Source organism: Enhydra lutris, unplaced genomic scaffold, assembly GCF_002288905.1.
Source record: "Enhydra lutris kenyoni isolate GAN:26980312 unplaced genomic scaffold, ASM228890v2 scaffoldscaffold78, whole genome shotgun sequence".
NCBI classification, from domain to species: domain Eukaryota; kingdom Metazoa; phylum Chordata; class Mammalia; order Carnivora; family Mustelidae; genus Enhydra; species Enhydra lutris.
In genome coordinates, this window is record NW_019154162.1 from 4,363,169 (window position 1) to 4,386,511 (window position 23,343).

Below are 23,343 nucleotides of genomic sequence, written 5' to 3' on the forward strand. Positions count from 1 at the left end.
GACTCCTCTACACACTGGTGTGACTCTTGGGTCTTGCAGTTTTGAGTACAAGACCCTCGTTGGGTGATTACTGAAATAAACTTAAAAATATTCTTGCCACTATTCCAAAAAAAAAAAAAAAGGACAAAGACAATTTTTACCCATTATGATTTATTTTCTACAATACTTCGTTAAAGAGTTCAATGATTTGCACTCAGAAGTTATATAGCCAAGAGGCAACCAAGTGTAATACAAAGAATTGGTCTGAAGTCTTTGCACTGAAGGCCATACAAAGTCTCTTGCTTCAGGGAAGTAAGAATGAAAATAAACAAAACAAAACACATAGCTCCCTAGGCTCCAGAATCTCAATAGAAAATAGCATCAACAGTTAGTGAAAGTGTAGGTGTTAACATATCATGGAAAACAGGTCTTGTGCAAATATTAAAATTAACACCCAGGACTTCTGTATAGATGATTTTTATTATAAACAATAAAATATATGTAATGTCTCAACTACAAACCTTTCACGTTGAAAGGTTCTCTAACATGAGTTGCTTTAATATTATGAAGCGAAAAAGTTTAAGAACCTCACAGTGGAAACAATCCAACACCGACAAATCCTAGTGATCAAAGACATTCTCTTTAACATAAAACAAGGACAATTCATAATTACAGAGAGAATGTCCTAGCTGTGGGTATTATGAGACAAGCCAACTTTCCAGACCAAAAGGCACTCACAGCTAGGGATGAAACAAACTCCGAACTGAACCAGCCAACATGGGCTGGTTCCTTAACAGCAGTTACCTACTGATCAGCTTGAGCAGCCCAAGGACAAAGTAAACACCAAGCAGAAAACATTCCCTTCTTTTTACACCTGCCACTCACACCACATGTACTGGCCACCCTCATCACTGCTTTGGTCAAGCACGTGGAAGGCAGTTCAGTTCCAGTTCGGAGCCATCATCTCCCTATGCAAAGCTGCCACATGGATGATCCAGGCTTAGTATTTTTCCTGAGAGCCACCTGCCACACATCTTCATGAGGTGACCATGACCATACACTTTCAGACCGCTTCCTGACTAGGCCCCATTCAGGACAGACACTGACAGTGGCATTTCTTACGGGGCCAAATAGTTTTACTTGGTCGACTCCTGGGTCCCCCTTACCAGACCAGAGGGACTTGAGCATCTCCACTGCTGGACTTGTATGGGAGCATGAGGGAATGTGCAGGGAGTAAGGCTTCTTCACTCCAAAACCACTGAGCCCACTTCAGTGTGGTGCTGGGCTTAATCAGCCCAATTCTTGTGCACTGATTTTTTTTCCCATTTCGTGGGTTTTAAAATTTTCTGTTCATTTCTTAAATGGCAGGTATCCTACCCCACCCTCAATAAAATAAAATAAAAAACATACTATACATTGGGGAAGACAAATAGGGCAACATTTCTACAAGAAAAAATAGGCTTGAAGAGCATGGCACTGTAGTAAATGCTTGCATGACCAGTCTCACTGAGCGTGCTCAGGGGTGAAAGTTTAGCACCAATTTTTTTGCTTTTTTTAATCTTTAGAAATTAAACACAACTTTTAACACAGAACACTTGAACAGTAATGAGTGTAGCCCTATGTATCAATACTGTTGTACAAATTGGAGGTGGGTGGTTTAGTCCAGAGCTGACCACCCTGACATCAATCCATGGCACCTAAGAGTAACTATCGTCACATTTGTTTGTTAACAAGACATTTATTATTCTCAGCAGCAGGAAATCACGAAACAATCCCTTCATCTTCAAAAGCTTTCTTTCATTAACCTTGCAAGGGAAAAGTGGCAGGATGCAAGAACGCAGCACAACAGTTAAGATAGGGTGGTGCAGCCTGACTTGGGCATCCTGAAGTCAGCCCACTTCCCTTGCACATTCCATATCCTCATGAACAGCAGAGGATGGTACCAAGCAAATCTGCTCACCCTCATCCATTTCTTCCAAGAAATGAGACAGCAATACCTAGAATGGCAAGTGTGTCGTTTCTTGGATTATGTCCCTGCTTCCCCTCCCCCATTTCTGGCAGAAGAAAACTCAAAATTTCTTTTGATTTGGATATTTGCCCATTTTGGAAAGCCACACCATCACCACATAAACTTTAAAAAATAAATTAAATCAAAACAATGGTGTTCACCGGATTGACACCCAATGCACTTCTAGAGTTCTCTAAGCATGTTGTTGAAAACCACTGTATCACCCTCCAGGTCCTTTCTTCCAATTGGCCACCTCTTCCTGTGAATCTTTTCAGCAGTGCCTCTGTGACGTTTCCAAAGCATTTTCCAAGTCCCCAGCTTCTATGAACTCTGCCACCAAATGAGGGAGGAATAGGCAAGAGGGAGGAGAAACCTGCTGACAGCTATTTGGAATCAGCAACAAGGGAGGGGAAATATGCCACATGAAAGTCTGAATGACTTAGAATAAAATGAGCTATTTGGAACTTTGCCACGGTGGGGTGAAGATTCCCAGCATGTCAGGCAAGATAAAGATTCATCTTGTTTAATTACACTGCTTTGTTCTAAAGTCCTGGAAAGGACTGAAACAGCAACAGTCTTCCCACTTCTCCAGGCAAACTAGACAAAGGAACTCCTCTGCTTAAAGGTCCCTCAGGATGTTTGCCTAAAAAGAAAAACAGCTTGGAGACCCTGGATTCTCTCCTATGACAATGTGTCCTTCTAAAGCCCAACCCAGGTGCTTGTTGGAAAACCTATGCCTTCTGAGAACCTAGATCCAGCTATAGGCACTGCTACCAGTAGAGGAGTGAGGTAGCCGGGTGGTAAGGAAGAGGTCTCTCCTTTCTCACTGCATGCAGCGATGATTTCAGGACCTCCCAAGGGCATCCCAGTAGAGTCCTCAGCAGGCTACACCACAGAGCTCTGTTCAATACCAGGAGACTCAATGCAGGAAGAGTGCCAGAAAATCCAGCTGAGAGTGGGATGAGAATTAAAACCTTCGAGGCTAATTGAGCAATGAGATCTGCAACGCCATCCAAAGGGCTTCCGATCTTGGTGTGGGTCTCTGTCCAGGAGCCTCAGAGGACTCATGGTGCCCACATTCAACCCTAACATGGCGTCCACTTATGAAGCATGGAGGTTGTGATCAACTCTTGGTACACAATAAACTGGAAGTTTAAAAAAGGAATTTAAAACAACCTAAAAATGTTTCTTGTTGGTCTCCGTTGCCCAGACTGCCATGGGAATACACCTACTTGATCTGGGGAGGCTATAGGGGTGTGTGTGGGGTAAGCCTTCATGAACCACCAATTCCGGCTTCCACTGTGTGGCCAACACAGAGGCAGCAAATCAGCAGTGGCACCTGCATGCCAAGGATCTTCTGAACCCACACGGTAATTCTCACTAGTCATGGAGGAGCCCCAATCCAACGGAACCCCATATTGAGGAAAGGCTGAGATAAGGCTTGGGCCCCTCAAGTTCTGTTTCATTCAGTATAACCCCACCCCCCCTCAGTCAGCTGGAGGCAGACTTGGCAACGGAAGCTAGCATCATAAAATGGTGCAGTAATAGAAGTAACTGGACCAGGAAGAGGAGGCATCTGCTCCAATGATGTCATAGCCATTGGTGGCCACAGGGGGGTGGGACTGGTCATGCAGCCGTGTGTCAGGAGTAATGATTGTAGAGGGGCGGGGCATGAAGAGTGCCATTCTGGAAACAGTGCTGTCGAGAAGCAATATACTCTGCATAACTGATTGTCACCTTCTCACTTCGGTACCTGTATAAGGAAACAGGAAAGGGTATTAGGAACCTCAAAATCTTCATTCTGTAAAGTCACTCAGCAGAGAAAACCAAAAGCTTATTCCACATTTTGAAAGAATAAAAATGGAAGACCAAGAGCAATCTTACTTACAGAAAATGAAAGACAGCACAAGAAAACAATGTTGTTATTACAAATGAACAAGATGAAAAAGCACAATCACAATTCACCCCTGAGAATGTATTTTCTGCACATCCCACCTTTAAACACTACTTATCAGGCTGCTCTTAAGCAATCTGCTACTGGGGTCTGGATGAAGAATGTCAAGGTCAAATTACACGGGTGGCAGACTGGAAGATGGCTATACCAATGCCCAGTGCAAACTGCGTATCTACTGCATAAAATGTGATAAATTTGACAGAAATGCAACCTCAATTTGCAGAAAAGCAACAAACAAGTTATTTATAACTAAAAGGGGCACAGATACCTAATTCTGGGTCAAATTCTGATGAAGCAGGTTAAAGGATCCTGGGGCTATATAGGACGGGTCTCAATTCCCAGATGAATATGCCATATCATATCACAGGGTCATCAGAACAGAATTCATAGCACTTTGGCTTTGCTCTGGAAAGAGCCATGAGTCAGGATGCGAAGCATGGGGTGTTACAAACCTATGGAGCCTACTACAGACCACAGGAGCTGGGTGTGACAATCCTTACCCAGAGCCATCTCTTTCCCACTGTAATCACTCCTCCACTGCAAGGTGATTATTCCTGAATTTTGACAGGGAAATGGCTGTTCAAATAAATTATAATAATAATAATAATAATAATGCTTTGTATTTGAAGTTTTTTTCTTTTTTTTTTTGGAATCCAAAGCATTTCAAAAACACTGGGTTATCTTCCAAATAGACCTGTGAGGTTAGTATATGATTATTCAGTATTTTACAGATGAGGGGGCCAACAGAGGCCCACAGAAGCCCATAGAAGCTAAACCTCTCAGTGTTTCCGATTTCAGTAGGGATGGCAAGAGAACTGACATCTACTGACCACCTATAATTATTGCCTGGCCCTGGGCTAGAAATTCTTCATACATTACCTTACCACACTCTAAAACAACCCCAAGGCATTATCATTCACTTTTTACATACAGAAAAGTCCCCCTCCCCCCTCAGAGAGGCAGAGTAAGTAACTGGCCCAGATGTCACACAGTTAAGCAGTGGTGGAGCTGGGATTCAGACTCCAAGTCCGTGTGCATTCTACTACACTGACGCACCCTCCCCCAACTAGAGGGGTGTTTCCTTGTAACTCTCTGTGAAAACTCTCACTATTAACATGCTACCTGTATCCCCTGCCACCTGACTGCATGTGACTTCAACTGACCCTGGACCTCTGTGCTGACAGCCTTCATTCCTGACCTCAGTCTGCCCCCTTAAGTCTCCCAAGCAGTGGGTCTGGCGAAGACATCCACCACCTGATTGTGGCCTGAACTCTGCTCCAGCTCTGCCATCAACTCAGCTTCAGAGATGCCCAGGACGCTGGGAAGTCTTTGCCTTTGCTGCCATGCTTCCTCCCAGCTTAAACCTGACCCAGATCTCTTTAGTTGAGGGACATTAGCAGAGAAAATTTTTTCTAGTCCTTTCCATCAAAAGTATCCTCCATCCAACCCGAGCTAAATTAAAATGACAAGGAAAATGAGACAGTGGGTTACCTGGTAAGTTTGATCGTTTTTCTGAATTCACTGGTAATTGGAGCCTTAAAGCCACCTTTCCTGAGCAAGGAGTCTATTGTCTGGATCTGATCCCAGTCTGAGGAGAAGAGAGGCACACTGAGGTCAGTGCACGATGATACAAGAGTAGGGTATGTTCTCAAATGGCAAGAAAAGAGAAGCAGCCAGGTCTGCTAGGGTCAAGGGGAGCTCTGGACAATGGACCCACATCCCTAGAGCCCCCGTCTGCCTCAGTGACATCCAAGTAGAATCGGAGACATGAGATGATAACTGGACAAACACCATAATGGCTGTCCCCAGGCCCCCTGCTCTTGTGTCTTTCTTGTCAGATGTGATCCCACTATAATTATCTAGGAGTAAACATGGTCTCAACTTAAGACTGGTCTGCTGGTCTAGTGCTGGTAACCAAGGCTGTTCTGTGAGAGGAGAGAATTCAAATTCTGTAGCCTGTATGTCTTTGCATGGCCTTCCTTTACTTTGATGATTTCTAGGAGTCCTGTTATCTATTACAGAGAACTGACAGCAGGAAGGATGCCAATCCTTCACGAAGAATAAGAAAGTTGTTCACATATACATCATTGTGTTGTTCCTGCATGTTTTTAACAGATAAAACCAAACACATCAAAACTGAAAACCAAAGAGAAGCCCCTAAATTACACCCGATTTTTAAATTTTGCCAACAAATTTTCAAAAGGCACAAGTAATCTGATTATCTGTTACTGCCACCTCTCACTGTTAGGAAATATTTATGGTGTCCCTTTTTGTACAAAAATGTTAGACTTACGGCCTCAAAGTGGCTAAAGGACTTCCTTTTTATGCCACATCCACACTGCTTTTGAAGTTTAAACACAACCATGATGGAAACCAGTAAGGCAATCACTCTCCAAATAATTAGTTCACTGATACACTGAACTGGATATTTCTCTTTATTCCAGGTTTACACCCAATAAATACTGTGTGTTTTACATGTTATTTTCAAAAACAGACAGGAAAGGAGGAAGGGAAGGTGGGAGGGATGAAGAGAAGAGAGAAAAGAAACTGGGTTACATATCACAGAGCACACAAGCAACACTGAAAGGTATTCTTCCAAATATAGAGAAGATTATGTTTTGCCTTTTAACAAGTATAACACTGTCTAATAATTAATGATCAAAAATTCAAAACCCACTGATATGGGCAACTTCCCTTTACAATGGACTCTATAATATGGTCCAACTGATTGGTGGAATTTTGCTACAATTACCTCTAGTTTTGGGGGCCAAGGAATAAAACTTTTTACTGAGAGGAAGTGAATAAAACAAGAGGGTAAGGGAAGTCTTTACCCCTTTTCTTCCCCAGCTCCTGAATATTTTGGGAGTTTATTTCTCATTTTATAAAACTTTGATAGACACTAAGAGGAAGAAAGGCACTCATTCTTTGTTGCAGTTGGGCTGAAAGACAATAAATGCCACTTTCCTGCCTTTAAACAGTGACACTGAATAGTATCCTTCATTGAAATTCCATTTGTAAAACTCACCTTGTTCCTTAGCAACCTCAGGTAAGTATGTGGCTGTACGTTTGACGCCTTTTTCATTGATGAATTCAATTCGAATCCCATGGACCCCTACCTACAGGAGAAATAACCAAATAAAGAGCATTTACTTACTCTAATGGAACTTTAGGCAACCACGTTTAATTGACACTGTCCCCTGACCAGCTCGATCCAAGTCTGAGAAAAGGAGAACCTGCTCCTTTTTCATGACTAACTCTTTGCCTCAGGTATAGAAGCCAAAGTAATTTTAGCTCTCCAAGTATGAGGGTTGTAGAAATAAATTCTCTCAACCACTTATCCAATAATCTGAACTATTCCACCTTTAATCTATTCCATTAAACATACCACAGGGTTTTGATCTAGGCTCATGACTCCACACAACTCTTACTCAAGGGCTTACAAGAGGGATCTGGAATGCTCTTTATCCCCAGTATCATATCCTATTAGACGTGGGAGAAGGCTATGGAATAGGAGTGGACTGGGAAGACACAGGAAAAGAAAAACTTCACATTTCTTCCCACTTCTAAGATCACAGCAGCTTTCCTATCACCTATGTGGCCCCCAGTTGCTTCCAAACTGAGCTTTAACATTCTTGTACCCTCTCTCAATAAAGGAGATACATTACCATGTACTAACCCGAACCCAAATGCAACGAGAGATGCAGAGTTCCAAATGCGGCTGTTCTCACCTCCCAGTCCAGGTAATCACTGGCATCCTCAAAGTTAGTAAGGAGGGAGACAGAGCAGAAAAGTTTAGGCAGCTCCTCTCGGGTCAAGGGGGGAAATCGGCTGTCCTTAAGTGCACTGGAGGGGACAGAAAACATAAGTGAGGCTGCTCTGGAGCCGAGAGCCAACATTATGTGCCCGAAAATTTATGAATCCTGAGCTAAGCAGAGAATATTGATTATCTATCCACACTAATATGCTAAAGATAACTTGATGCTATTAAATGTCTACACTCAAACAGCTGAGTGACTCACCAGATTAAAGCCCCCATACACCCTGATTACCAAAAAGAGAACACTCAAACTTTACCATTTAGAAGAAATAAAGTCAGGCAGTTGTTTCAATTCTAGCCAATTTATCTATAGAGCTTATGTCTGGTGTCATTACCTGGTTAACGTGTATTCCCTGAGTCCTGAATGAAGATTCATGGCTGAGAAGGTCCCAATGCAGCCACGAAGCCGCTTGTCCCGCCCTGTCTTCCATGTCACAAAGAGCGGACTACAAAAGCAAAACAAAAAACATTCTCCAGCCCCAAATCAATCATGGGTAGTAACAAAACCTTTGCTTTTGCCCCATTCATTTCTGTTATTCCCCAAAAGGACTGTTTTGTGAGTTGTGGCTATCTGAAGGACTGTGCCTTTCTGGGACTGTGTAGTCTCTGGATGGAGAGAGAGGGGAGACCACAGTAAGACAGTGTGAAGAAAGGAGCTCTGTGCAGCCCTTCCTATGATCCTTGCTGATACTTTTAATTCACTTTGACATGTCTGTGCTACTTTCCTTTCCCTCTGGCCAGCACTCAACTTCTAATTTTCCAAGTCTTTCTCCTTTTCTTTACTCTATTTTTAGGAGTGTCCATGTTCCCCAGTTACTTGACACTGGGCCTGCATACCTTCCCCCCATTCTCTGCAACCTCCCCCATTACTCCCCTAATTATCTCTGCCCCTTGTCCTGCTCTTAAATGTTTGGGGGAAAAAAAACAATGTCTCTGCAAGAAGCCCGTTATTAGAAGCTATCACTTTCTATTTCTTGGCCAAAGTCATGCGTTGTCACTGTCAAGCTACATCAGACTAGAGGTAACAGAAGTTTTTATAAACAGGTTACAGAGCTGTCTCTTCATCCTGGTATTTCCTCTGTACTCCTATGCCTTTACTTCTCAGACTGAGCAAAATACTTCAAAAAATCAACTTAAATTTTTAAAGCTATCTACTTCGGTCACTGTTACTAAGCACATCTGCTGCCTATCTTTTCCTTCCAGTACACACCTGAACAGCACGAAAGTTTTTGTCCCCAAACCTACTTAAAACCCCTCAAGAATTTCACTGTTTGAATGATGGAAATATAAACCCCTGAATACAACAGCCCATTCCCTACAACACTGCAGCCACACCTACTCTTCCAAGTCCACATCCCTCTCTTGTGTAGGATACACCTGATCCCATAAGGATCAAGGCTTAGAATCTCCTCCTGTTCCAGTCAAGAATTTTCTGACCATGGTATCCCATGGAAGTATGTCCCTAAAAAGTTACATTTCTCTACATATTCTTTCCTCTGACACTATCGCACAGGAGTAACTTTCCCTCTACTTCTGTCCAGTGTGCCATAACACATTATTTAGCTTTGTGTGTGTGATTTGCCAACTTGGTAAGCCTCCCAAAAGTGAGGACTTTTTCTTCATACCCTCTCCATTCCCTGACCAGTGGGGCTATGCTTGCTCCAATATGGCATTAACAGCTGAATGAATGAGTGATCTTAGGTCAATGAATGCTCCAAAAGCATCTCTTCAGTGTTCTTTTAAAGCCAGTTCAGGTGCACCTGGCTGGATGGGTCAGAGGAACAGACTCTTGATCTCAGGGTTGTGAGCTCCAGCCCCAAGTTACATATGGAGATTACTTAAAAATAAAATCTTAAGGGGCGCCTGGGTGGCTCAGTGGGTTAAAGCCTCTAACTTCAGCTTGGGTCATGATCCCGGGGTCCTGGGATCGAGTCCCATGTTGGGCTCTCTGCTCAGCAGGGAGCGTGTTTCCCTCCTCTCTCTCTGCCTGCTTGTGCTGTCTGTCAAATAAATAAATAAATAAATAAATAATCTTTAAAAAAAAAAAAAAAACCTTAAAAAATTTATATTATATATACAGACACACACACACACACACACACATCTATCTATCTCAACAACAGCCAAAGTATGGAGAGAACCCAAATGTTCCCTAACAAATGGATAAAGATGTGATATATATTATATGCAATGGAATATTACTCAGCCATCAAAAAGAACGAAATCTTGCCATTTGTAATGACGTGGCTGGAGCTAGAGTGTATTATGCTAAGTGAAATAAGTCAGTCAGAGAAAGACAAATACCATTATGATTTCACTCATATGTGGAATTTAAGAAAGAAAACAGATGAGCATATGGGGAAGGGAGAAAAAAAAGGAGAGAAACAAGCTGTAAGAGACTCAATGGTACAGAACAAACTAAAGGTTGATGGATGGAGGTGGATGGGAGAATGTGTCTCATAAGTTAAAAAAAAATTTTTTTAAATGGTATTTAAATTTTTTTTTTTTAAATTAGAGAGAGAGAGAGAGAGAGAGAGAGAGAGCGCGCACAAGCAGCGGGGAGCGGCAGAGGGAGAGGGAGAGGGAGAAGCAGGCTCCCCACTGAGCAGGAAGCCTGACATGGAGCTTGATCCCAGAACCATGGATCATGACCTGAGCAGAAGGTAGACACTTAACCAAATGAGCCATCCAAGGTGTCCCTATGGGTGATGGGTATTAAGGAGGGTAATTGTGGGGCATCTGGGTGGCTCAGGTGGCTAAGTATCGGACTGTTGGTTTTGGCTCAGGTCATGATCTCAGGGTTGTAAGACTGAGCCCTATGTCAGACTCTGCTTGGGGAGTCTGTTTGAGATTCTCTCTCCCTCTCCGTGTGCACCTCCCCCTGCTCACATGCTCTCTCTTTCTCTCTCTACAAAAAATAAATAAATCTTGGGGCGCCTGGGTGGCTCAGTGGGTTAAGCTGCTGCCTTCGGCTCAGGTCATGATCTCAGGGTCCTGGGATCGAGTCCCGCATCGGGCTCTCTGCTCAGCAGGGAGCTTGCTTCCCTCTCTCTCTCTCTCTCTGCCTATTTGTGATCTCTCTCTGTCAAATGAATAAATAAAATCTTAAAAAAAAAAAAATCTTTAAAAAAAAAATAAAGGGCACTTGTTATGATGAGCACTGGGATTGTATGTAAATGACGAATCATTGAATTCTACTCCAGAAACCAATATTGCACTGTAAGTTAACTTTCTAAAATTTAAATTAAAAAAAAAGAAAAGGAAGGAAAGAAGGCCAGGTGGCTCAGAGTTACTTCCAATTCTGTGGAAGAAGAAAACACATGCATGGATTACTTCACTTTATACATACTTCGTTTAAATCACTGATACCAGTTTGGGACAAAAATGACGGAGTCTTGAGGTAAAAACAGTAAAGCAGATTCTGACATTCTTGGTGGGGTGTGAGTAGCCATGTGGGATCACCATGGGATTACTGATGAACAAAGTGAGGGGACTCTTATTAAGAGCATCATAGCTCCCACTAAATGCACTCCTATTCTCTAGCCTGGCCCTCAGACACTTCCAATTCACTTGGACTTCAACACCTGGGTCCACAATGATATTAGGTGTGGTATCTTCACTCAAGAGTTTGAATCACCTACCCACTGCAATATAAACCAACAAACCAAAAGAAGAACCAAGAAGAAAATCCCAATTTCTACAATCTTACCTTAAAAACAAACCTAGACCTCCGCCAAGTATAACCTAGACCTCTTCTGTTACTGAATCCAGGTATTGTTCTAGAGATATTGTCTAGACATTTCTCATTATCCTACTCCCATTATCCTCTGCCTGAATGATACTAAAGCTTTTTATAAGTGTCAGACTCTCTCAAGAGAACAACCCAAGAAAGACAGCATCATGGCTTTCTTAATGTCCCCTGCACCTGACTGATTTACTCACTAGGGGTCATTGGTGAATCTAGGAAGTCGTGGCTGTGGGAAGCCATAGAGGTGACAGTAGAGGACGTCAAAGCAGTAGCAGCACATCTCTGCAGTCACCACCAGATTCTTGGTGGTGTTGGCAGTTCCATTGGGCCGGGGAAGAGGGCTCAGCGCTCCCGATGCGGGATTCATTCGTGTAATGGGAGAATTTCCAGGTCCCAGAGTTAAGTCCGACACATTCTCCCGACCACTGCTGCTATCCACATGCTGGTGGTTTTGAAGAGGTCCTGAACTAGAGCCGGGGACAGTTGTGGACTGGTTCCCGTGACTATGCGTTCCACTTCCAGATAACTTGGGCTTCTTGACCCCACAACAGCCTGCTGCCAACTTGGGCTCAAGTGGAGGAACACAACGTCTTTTTCCCATCCTGATTCAGTGCTCGAGGTCTGGAATGCTGCAGAACCCTGACCAAAAAGAGAACAGTTACACATTAATTCAAAAGGTTAGTTAAAAGGAGAAAACAAAAATAAAAAAGAAAGCGTCTATGTACAAAGTCACCAAATTCTTTTTCTCATCCAGTCACCAGATCACAAAAGGCTGTGGACCAGCATGACTGGAAGAGATCCTGAGTTGGAGACTAGGGACGTCTAACCTTTTCCTAAAGAACTATTTTTCCTTTTCTATAAAGCCTTATGATCATTACAGATGGAAGCAGGCAACAAGCAGCCCCTCTTGCCCAGGACTCCCTAGGGTAGAAGGGCAGGCGGGTGGCAGCCACTGTGGAGCTGCACAAGGACATTTCAAAATTGCAAGATAGCACTGGACCTGTCAGACTTCATCACTGCAGTTCTCTACCTTTTAGGGCCTCCAAATTAGACCACCCTATTTTTAAAGAGCCCCAGAGGAATCTTCATGCTTCTCCTTGTTAACCACATCCTTTCAGCATTTTACTCATCACTAACCTAAATCTGTGATTTCAGCCCTAGACCCGAGTGAATATGAAATGCAGTTAGCTGCCTTTCTGAAAAGAGCACACCTTCCAACACAAGGCTCCCAACTTTCTATTCTCACAGCTCTCATTCTCCGATGCCTTGCTCATTTTCTTTGGTTCTCTGAACTCACTCCAATGTCTACACATCTTTCTATCCTTTCAAAACCCCAATTCAAAAAAAGCTACAACCTAGTAGGAACCTTTATTCACACAAATGACCCAAGCTTCACAGGCCTTTTGTGAGGTAGCCATTTCCTCCCTGTCACAGCAAGGCAGATGCATGCAGCTTAACAATGTGTGGCAGCGGATGGGCCAGGAAACCAGAACACCCCATCTGATGATGTAAATGGAAGGAAGGAATTTTTTTTACTGAATTTTTCTTAAACAGCCTAAGGTAAAAATGGACAGTTATAACACAACCAATATTCTTTCTCTGATTCAACAGAATCAGGAAAATGGATCCTAGTTATTTCAATGTCAATAATACCAAAGTGTGTAAAATTCTGCTGACTTGAGAGAAAAGCACACTTAAATCTCTCTGTGATTTGGACATATAACACATAATTGCCTTTTAAAAAAAAAACCACATAATTTGCCTTTTTACGCACTGCTCTGTAATATACTATTTTGGTTGTAAATTCTACGACTTTTTTTTTTTTTTTAAGATTTTATTCATTTATTTGACAGAGATCACAAGTAGGCTGAGAGACAGGCAGAGAGAGAGGAAGCAGGCTCCCCGCTGAGCAGAGAGACCCAATGCGGGGCTCGATCCCAGGAGCCTGGGAGCATGACCTGAGCCGAAGGCAGAGGCTTTAACCCACTTAGCCACCCAGGCGCCTCAATTCTACAACCTTTTAAATCAAATTAGGTATTTACATGTCCATCTGCAAAGCCATTATCTCTACACAAATAAGTTGTCACTTTAGGCTGAATGAAATACAAAAAATTCACAAGGTTTTTTTTTTAAGATTTTATTTATTTATTTGACAGAGAAGAAAGAGAGAGGGAGGGAACACACAAGCATGGGGAGAGGGAGAAGCAGGTTGTCCAATGAGCAGGGAGAACGATGTGGGACTTGATCCCAGGACCCTGGGATCATGACCTGAGCTGAAGGCAGACGCTTAAGTGACTTAGCCACCCGGGCGCCCCATTTTTGTTCTTGATATATGCTGATCCATAACAAAATACTATTTTTGTACTTAGGGCAATTCTTAGTGAGATGAAAATTGCTTGTAGCTGAGCGATAATAGTTTGTACACTTCAATGTCTGGCTTGACACAGGTTTCTTTTTGAGAAAGCCTTAGGTACTTAATAACCACCCCCCCCACACCAATGACAAGTTTGTTTCTGAGTGTGGATGTTGCTGTCTTTCTTGTTTAGACTGTTAAAAGACAGAGAACTGTCTTGGGTTAAAAATGCTGCCTCCAGAGACAAATGGTCTGTTCAAATTCTGATTCCTCCGGGATCAAGCTCTCTATGACTCAGTTCCCTCAGTATGGGAATAACAATAGTACTTCCTACTTGCCTCTTGGGGTTTTAGGAGAATTAAATTAGTTTAATATGCATAAAGTGTTTGAAACAGTGCCTGGTACCTAGTAGGTGGCAATATATCTAGCTGCTCTTATCACTTGGGCTCATGTTTCGCTGCCCCATTAGGATGGAAATCCTAGAGGGCCAGGAATCCGTTACGTACTTAGCACTTAGATCAGTGCTTGCTCTCAACAGGTACGCTTTAAATATTACACTGAATCCTTGAAACCATTCAGCAAGGCAGACGATGTTACTATCACTTCACAGAGGAGGAACCTTGCGCTTAATAAGCAAGATAACTTGCCCCAAATCAAACTGCCACTAAGTGGCAGAGTTAGGATCTGGACCACAGTCGTCAGCCTCCAAGGCCTGGGTCCTTCCACCAAGTCACAGAGATGAGGCCTGCCAATAATATCCATTGGATTCAGTCATTTCCCAAGGGCTTGAATTACACTGAATTATATTCAAGGGTATACTAAAACTAACTTAATAGTTCACAGAATCCTGTCAATAAAAATGGAGCAGGAGGGGCGCTGAGTGGCTCAATTGGAACAGCATGCAACTCTTGATCTCAGAATTGTGAATTCAAGCCCCACTTTCGGTACTGAGATTACTAAACAAATTAAAAATAAATAATAAAACAAAATGGCCTAAAAAATTACCTATGCCCAAAGCCAACATCTTAAGCCACGACCCTGAAAATATCAGTGCCCCTGCTACTGCCATTAGTCTGAAGTGGATGTCACTGGCCTCTTGACTTTCTACCTTGCAGGGGGTTTAAGACATGCCCCCACTTAATTAATTAATTAATTTTGAAGATTTTATTTATTTGACAGATAGATAGAGAGCGAGCACAAGAAGTAGGCAGAGCGTCAGGTAGAGGGAGAGGGAGAAGCAGGCTCTCCGCCGAGCAGGGAGCCCAATGTGGGGCTCGATCTCAGGACCCTGGGATTATGACCTGAGCTAAAAGTGGCTGTTTAACCAACTGAGCCACCCAGGTGCCCTAAAGATTTTATTTATTTATTTGACAGAGAGAGACACAGAGAGATTAGGAACATAGCAGGATTCCCGATAAGCAGGGAGCCCAATGGGGTGCTCAATCCCAGGATACCTGAGTTGAAGGCAGACGCTTAATAACTGAGCCACCCAGGCACCCCAAGACACATGTTGTTGAATGCAGCAGCAGGACTCTCTCTACAGAGAGCTGGAGTTTTCATAGGCTCTCCAGAAAGCCCCGAAGTTCAAAGCAGCAAAGAGAAGGGATGAAACACCACAGTTAAAAAAAGAAATGTCTCCTCACTCTCATTACCCCAAAGCACACCTGAAGGAAGAACTTAGTGTCATGAGATGGCAACTCAGGTGCTCCTCAGCAGGTGTCATCAGCCACCAGACTGGAGAAACATCCCACAATGGAGCAACAGCAAGGACTGTCAAACCATGCCAAGGCAGGCGAAGATTCTGCCTGTGCACAACATACTAGCCCCGATCTGCAGATAAGCATGATCGCAACAGACACCAAGTGACTACATTTAACAATTCCCCACACCCTCCTAAACTATGATTTGAACTGTATAGAACCAACCCAAATCTTGTGGCTCCTTAGGCCCAAGCATTTCTCTGGAGGCCACTAAGCAAATAATTCAACTGATATTCTCAATTAATGACCAAAGGTGGTGTTAGAGACTCTTTGCATCAAAATTATAACATATTTCTTCAAAAACTTGCTCCCTAAATTTAAATCTACAAAAATTTCAAACACAAAGTCAACGGTATGATGGACCCAAGAACCAGTTTTATAATTTTTAACATATGGCCAACCTTATTTCAACTATAGCCTACGTACTCACTCTGTCTCTCCGCTTACTGAATTATTATGAAGACTTTTTTTTTTTTTAAAGAAGATTTTATTTATTTGAGAGAGACAATGAGAGAGAGGGAGAGAGCATGAGAGGGGGAGGGTAGGAGGGAGAAGCAGACTCCCCACTCTGCAGGCAACCTGATGTGGGACTCGATCCTGGGACTCTAGGATTATGACCTGAGCTGTAGACTGTCCTTTAACTGACTGACCCACTCAAGCGCCCTGAAGACATTTTTTTTTTTTTAAAGATTTTATTTATTTATTTGACAGAGATCACGAGAAGGCAGAGAAAGAGGAGGAAGCAGGCTCCCTGCTGAGCAGAGAGCCCAATGTGGGGCTCAATCCCAGAACCCTGAGACCATGACCTGAGCCGAAGGCAGAGGCTTTAACCCATGGCGCCCCTGAAGACATGTTTTTAAGGAGGCCAATATTTTACTTATCTGTTGGCCTAAGGCAAATAATGAGTGACTTACAGGTGAAGAATGTGAAGGAAATGAGAGTGCGGTTAGTAAATACTTATTCAGATTATCAACCCTGTCTCCCAATTTGATCAAAACTTTCTCTTTGAGGGATCCCCTGGATGGCTCAATTGGTTAAGCGTCTGCCTTTGGCTCAGATCATAATAGCAGGGTCCTGGGATGGGTCCTGTATGGGGCTCCTTGTTCAGCAGGGAGCCTGCTTCTCACTCTGCCTGCTGCTCCCCTGCTTGTGCACTCTTTCTCTCTGACAAATGAAATCTTAAAACAACGACAACAAAAATGTAACTTTCCCTTTAAGGTTCTTTTAATCCTACTCCAACAAAGTGAGCCACCTCACCACAACAAAGCAGTCCCCAACTCAGCTCCCAGGACTGCCCTCCAATGACCTAAGAGATACTGGTTTCTCCAAAAGCTGGGCTTCTGAGAGTACATCCTAACAGAACTCAGAACAGCATTTCAATACAACAGACTAACCAGTTAAAAACAAATTACTCCTAATGACGCACTCACCTTTTCTAAAGCTGCATGTGCATTTGTTCTCACCCTTCCCCCAAACTACCAACAATGGTACTTTGATACAGGAGTTCCTGAATGGATACTGTGAAGTCAGTTCGTCTGAAATAATTGGAATGGGGTATAAAAACTTTTCTTTCCTCTGTTGCTCTGGGCTGGGTGGCTTACCATGCCACCTCAATCCCAGATAGCACTGAACACACTGAACACATCAACCACCTTTATAAATACATATATCACTGAGACCCTTTTAAGCCTTTAGCTTGTTTATTCTTTCAAAGCTAAACTCAAGGGCCATTTCTTTTTTTTAAAGATATTTTTTATTTGACAGAGAGAGCGCACAAGAAGGGGGAACGGCAGAAGAGGGAGAGGGAGAAGTGGGCTCCCCGCTCAGAAAGGAGCCCAACGCAGGGTTCAATCCCAGGACCTGCAATCATGACCTGAGCCCAAGGCAGGTGCTTAACCAACTGAGCCACCCAGGTGCCTCAAGGGCCATTGTTTTAAAAAAAGATTTTATTTATTTGAGAGTGTGTGCACACACATACAAGGGGAGGTGTGGAGGGAGAGGGACAAACAGACACCATGCAAAGCATGGAGCCTGATGTGGGGCTCCATCTAGGACCCTGAGATCATGACCTGAGCCAAAATCAAAGAGTCAGACACTTAATGCACTGAGCCACCCAGGCGCTTCTTGAGGGCCACTTTAAAAAAGCCAGCAATGGGGTGCCTGGGTGGCTCAGTGGGTTAAAGCCTCTGCCTTCGGCTCGGGTCATGATCTCAGGGTCCTGGGATCGAGCCCCGCATCAGGCTCTCTGCTCAGCGGGGAGCCTGCTTTCCCCTCTCCCTCTGCCTGCCTCTCTGCCTACTTGCGATCTCTCTCTCGGTCAAATAAATAAATAAAATAAAACAAAAAATCTTTAAAAAAATAATAAAAAATAAAAAAGCCAGCAGCATTGATTTCATTTTCCTACTGCCTATCTACTTTAGACCAATCAATGAGAATGAACAAGTTAAAACTAGATTTCCACCAGATGGAGACAACACCCATACTTCCACAAAAGCTGAAGAAGTAACAGGAATCACAGTTTACCTCTTCCTTCAGGACCTCCTAACCTGTGTCAAGTATAGGGAAGCATGTTTACTAATGAAAAAGGCACCACACCCTTTATCTGATATGCAACAGTCAAGGCGTCTTGACCTTCATTAGGGTCCACAACAGAAGATGGTAACTCTTCTTCCCTCTGTGAGGGAACCTGAGCAGTGCTCTGTTGCTTCACACTGGGTGGCTTATTTACCATGCCACCTCAATTCCAGACAGCGCTGAACTCATTACCTTTAGTCTCAGGGGCCGGGTGGTCTTTTTGTGTTTTCTTTTACAACAGTGCCCTGCATATAGTATACATGCCAACAATCTTTTTAATTTTTTTAAAGATTTTATTTATTTATTTGACACAGAGAGATCACAAGTAGGCATAGAGGCAAGCAGAGAGAGAGACAGGGAAGCAGGTTCCCTGCTGAGCAGAGAGCCCAATGTGGCTGGTTCCCATGACCTGGGATCATGACCTAAGCTGAAGACAGAGGCTTGAACCCACTGAGCCACCGAGGTGCCCCCCATGCCAACAATCTTATCTACAGATCTCCGAGTTATTTCACTGGTTTGTCTTTTTTATAAAAAGAATGCTTACGGCACAAGCTAATCTTTAGACCTTTGATTCTACTGTGAGGTGTGTTAGAAGCTGAAGGAAACTGAATTACTAGTATGTATTCTTATTGACGTCAACTCTATTCAGACCAAACCAAGGAATGGTTTAATTCATAGCTAAATGAATACCCAATGTGGCCGATTCATTCTAAAAATTAGATCAGATATCCCTTAAATTAATGTCTTGGTTTGATTTATGCTTACAGCTGCTTTCTTTGCTAAAACACACTAGTCACTGGTCAGTCCTGGACTTAGCCCTGGGTGGTATTTAACTTTAGATTTGCTCAAGGCCTTCCTTTGAAAGGCCATGCCCAGCTTCTAAAACTATATTTGAGAAGTTTTTTTTTTGGAATGATGGGATGCTTTAAGAACTACGCACTGGAATATTATTTGTCTGGGAAATAATTTATTATTTCAGGAGTTAGGACAAATGGTATCTCATAAACTGCTAATGTTTATAAAGAAGGTATAGAGACCAGTATTGAGGGGAAGATGTGAAGATACCCCGATGGATCTGGCTAGCTGGGCAGGATGGCCTTCCTCCCTTGCTTCGGGTCTCTCTCATGCTTCTCAAGTTCACTGACATCTTCACAGAGCAGCTCCCATCATCAGAGGACAGAGCCTAGGCTCTGGGATTATAGTCTAGGTTCAAATTCTAACTCTGACTTGTCACGTACTGGCTACACAAACTCAGGTGGGTTGTCATATCTCTATGGACTTAGGTTCCTGATACCACAGAGGATGATCTGTGACCATTCAATGAATAAGCCATGAAAAGCATCTAGCATTCCTCAACACATAACTATTATTTATTAGAGTGTCTAGTATTATTAACACTACCACTATGGTAGGGTATACTACAAAGAACAATAGCTTAAAATTCTTAAAATTTCTAGAGAAATAAATGCCCTCATAACAAAATCCTATTAACAACTACCTTGTATTTAAATAAATAAAATCTTTAAGAACTAAGTTGTAGTCTAAAAGATTGTATCACTAACACGAAATTATTACTCTAATGACCTTGATGCTTTTCCTCTTTGCAGAGCAATGGCTTCTAATAAATCATCCACTGATCTGTCCACTGTGAGATGCCAGAAAATACAGAGAATGAATACTGGGCTGTCTGAGTTGCCCACACTTCTAATCTACCAGAGTCCTCTCTTAAGCTTACATACACACACTAAAAAAAGATGAAACTTGCTAAATAGTCTATTTATTGTAGAAGTCTTGACATATGAGTACTAATGGAACCTCTGTGTCAAAGTTAGATCTCAAACAATAACCAGATTAAAATGTCTAGAAAAGCCTGGAGATGAAAAAACAAAATCTAGATTCACCTTTTGAAGATAAGCTTAAAACAACTTACTGGGGAGCATGACCTTCTAACAAATAGATCTGGGAGGTAGGAAAGAGGCAAAGAAAAAAAGGAGTCTCTGGTTTTTCTTGTTATTACCTAGTGTCCAGATGTCTGTTCAAATCAAGCTTTATACAGAAGGGAATGGGTTGTTGTTTCCTCTGTGATAAAGAGTTGAACCGAAATTCAACTTAATAATTACATTGTATGAGCAGGAAAACGGCACCTGAACTGTCATTCTGGCCTACTTATGTAACTATTTCAAGAAATAGTCAGATGAAAAACCCACAAACATTCTGGTAATCATTTCAAACTATCACTTTTGTATTTTTGAAACCTCAAAATATACACATACACATATCCAAATACTTGCTGTTTGAAAAATTTCCCCGCAAAATACACTTGATCTTAGGATGAGAGTGATCCCGTAAAATAGAGATCTACCTATATAACTGCTTTTAAAACTTACACAGATTTACAAAAATGCACAGAACTATATATTCTTATTTCAACTTAGCTTAAAGAAAAACACAGGAGTCAGAAGTTTTGTTTTTAGATTCCTTTCCCTTTACTGTGTGATCTATGGCGAAGTGCCAGATATTTTTGGGCCTTGGTTCTTTCATTTGTAAAATGAAAATATTTGTCCCGTCTCCCTCACAGAGGGATTGTAAGGCTCCAATAAGATGTGAAGCAGTGTGAAAAACTATCTTACAAGTGTTAGCATACCACATTTAATAAACTCAAGGGGATGCAGCTGTAATAAAAAATTTTCCGGAAAATAGTATCACCATAGCAGATTTAGGGCAAAATGTTCCAAAAATCTCTGAAGATTATAACCATATGGAAGAGACCCAACAATTGACCTTGATTAGGAACTGCATTAACCTCAGAGTTTTGATCTGTGGTTGTCTTAAAAATTAGTAACTTGGGAAGGGAGGGAGCCAGACCTTATGTACTTTTAAAAACGTAAAGGGTAAGCATAATACTATATCACTATCTAGGTCACTCTACTGGGATTATGGAAAATAAACTTGTCTTTTTTTTTTTTTTTTAAGATTTTATTTATTTATTTGACAGGCAGAGATCACAAGTAGGCAGAGAGGCAGGCAGAGAGAGAGGGGGAAGCAGGCTCCCCGCTGAGCAGAGAGCCGGATGCGGGGCTCGATCCCAGGACCCTGAGATCATGACCCGAGCCGAAAGCAGAGGCTTAACCCACTGAGCCACCCAGGCGCCCGAAAATAAACTTGTCTTTACGAATTTACTTTAAGAGAGCAAGCAGAAGGAAATTCATTAGTATTAGGACCTTCTCAAGGAAGCAGAAAAATACAAGTGAGAAAGTAAACCTACATCCTAATGTCCTAGCACAGGACTAAAACCAACAATAGCAACAAATTCTAAACATTCTAAATATGTCCAAGGTAATACTCACTGAAAGCAGATAGTTTGTATTGCCAGGGGAACAGCTATAACAGAGGAGAGGAGTTATTTTGTCTCTGAAATGAACTTTCTTCCTTCCGATTCCATTCCTTCTTCCTATACCTAAGACAGAAATGCAGGTGCAGTGAATGAACAAAATCAAAGCAGTCCAGAAGATACGGTTTTTGAAAAATTACAACTCCATTGAGCAATTTCTAGGGAAAAAAAAAAAAAAAGAAAAGAAAAAGAAAACAACAGCTAGGAACAAGCTTTCCCTACTTCAAAACATTTCCAAATCTAAATATAAGGTAGCAATGGCAGTCCCATGCACTGAATCACCTCATCCTTAGCATCATCACCAAGAAGGGAGGACACAGAGGATCAAAGGTTTTATTGAACCTGAACATGAGACACACATTAAAACTTCTCCACCACTAATTTAGATCAAAACTTGCTCTCAGGCCAAGATATACCATTTCAAGGCTCTCCACTGGTTTCAGAATACAAGCACATTCCCAAATCCTCTGCAAAGATGGTGTTGAAGAATTACTGGACAGCATGCTAGGGTCCTGAGGACAGGCCATCTTGTCACCCCAGGTGGACATAATTGTTGGTAAGAGTCATCCATCCTTACTACTAGTTTTGCATAAATCTCCTCATAATCTCTTCAACAACTCTCCCCACCCCGCAGTAGTAGAGAATTAAGCTATTCCCAAAGATGTAAACAGGAGACTCCAAGCCCCACCCACACTATCCAAGGAGAGGGCAGTGAAAGAGGATAGGCCCAGAGGGATGAGGGTAAGGGAGTGTGGCAAAGTGAGGAGTTCAGATCAGGACAGGGAAGGGAGGAGGGCAAGGAATGAAGGGCAAAACCCACAGCCCGGAAAGGAGAGAGAGGCATAAAACCCAAAGAGTTTAAGGTGGAGAGGTAATGGAAATGGGGCTATGGCTGGATAAGGAAGCAGAGAGTGAGGGTGGGGCTTGGAAAATAGAGAAGAGGAAGAGGAGAAAAAGCGTGCGCGTGAAGAGAGTTAGGCAAGAAAAGGACGAGAGAGTGGGCAAGGAGAGGCCGAGCAGGGAGGGGCAAAGCACGCAGAGAGAAAGGTTTAAGGTAAGAAAAAAAAGGGGTGGGGAAAGAGAGTACGAGGCTCTGAGGGGAGTTGGGGAGACGCCAGAGCGACGGGTAGGGCACCGAGGGCCGAGCCGCGGGGGTGGAATCCAGACGCCGGGCGGGGGAGGGGGCGGCGGGACAGTGGGTGGGGGCCGCCAGGCGGCGCCGGAGACCACCAAACTTTACATAGACCCAAGACTGTTTCCTGGAGGGAGTGCAGAAAAGAGCTGGAGCCTCGCCTGGCCTCGCCTCACCTCACCTCGCGGCCCAGGGCAGGGGCGTCCGCCTACCCCTCCCCAGCAATGCCTCCCGACTCCCCTGCCCTCGGCGAGGACACGCGGCCCGCAGGCCCCGCTCGCCTTCTTCCCCCGCCACCCGATAGCCCCTCCCCCACGCTGCCCCGGGATCCCCGCCGCTGACCCGACACCCCTTTCCGGGCCCCTCAGCTCGCTCTGGAGTGAGAAGGCCCGGCGGGCACGGCGGCAGCAGCCCGAGGGAGGCCGGGCCCGGCGGGGAAGGAGGAGGAAGAGGGCGCGGCGCAGCCCGAGTTTCCCACCTTTTCTCCTGGCCCAGACGCAGCTGGGGTGGACGGGACCTCTCGCGCTCTGCCTTCTTCTCCTGCTTCATGGAGCCATGCGCTTAGGTGGGGGCTCCCGAGAGAAGCGGGCCCGCGGGCGGGCCGGACGCGCGGCGCGGACGGGGCGG

The 23,343-nt window shown here is 43.4% G+C and overlaps 1 protein-coding gene across 1 annotated transcript; it reads right to left on the minus strand.

Moving 5' to 3' along the window:
• Window positions 1–133: 133 nt before the first annotated feature.
• Window positions 134–23,343, minus strand: LOC111160870 (AMMECR1 like). The gene is made up of 8 exons (XM_022524259.1): window positions 23,195–23,343; window positions 21,541–21,650; window positions 11,701–12,145; window positions 8,094–8,204; window positions 7,670–7,784; window positions 6,967–7,057; window positions 5,433–5,529; window positions 134–3,740 (listed from the first exon to the last, which is right to left on the minus strand). Exons 3-8 carry the CDS (start codon window positions 12,105–12,107, stop codon window positions 3,629–3,631), a joined length of 933 nt encoding a protein of 310 aa, XP_022379967.1. The 5' UTR covers window positions 12,108–12,145; window positions 21,541–21,650; window positions 23,195–23,343; the 3' UTR covers window positions 134–3,628.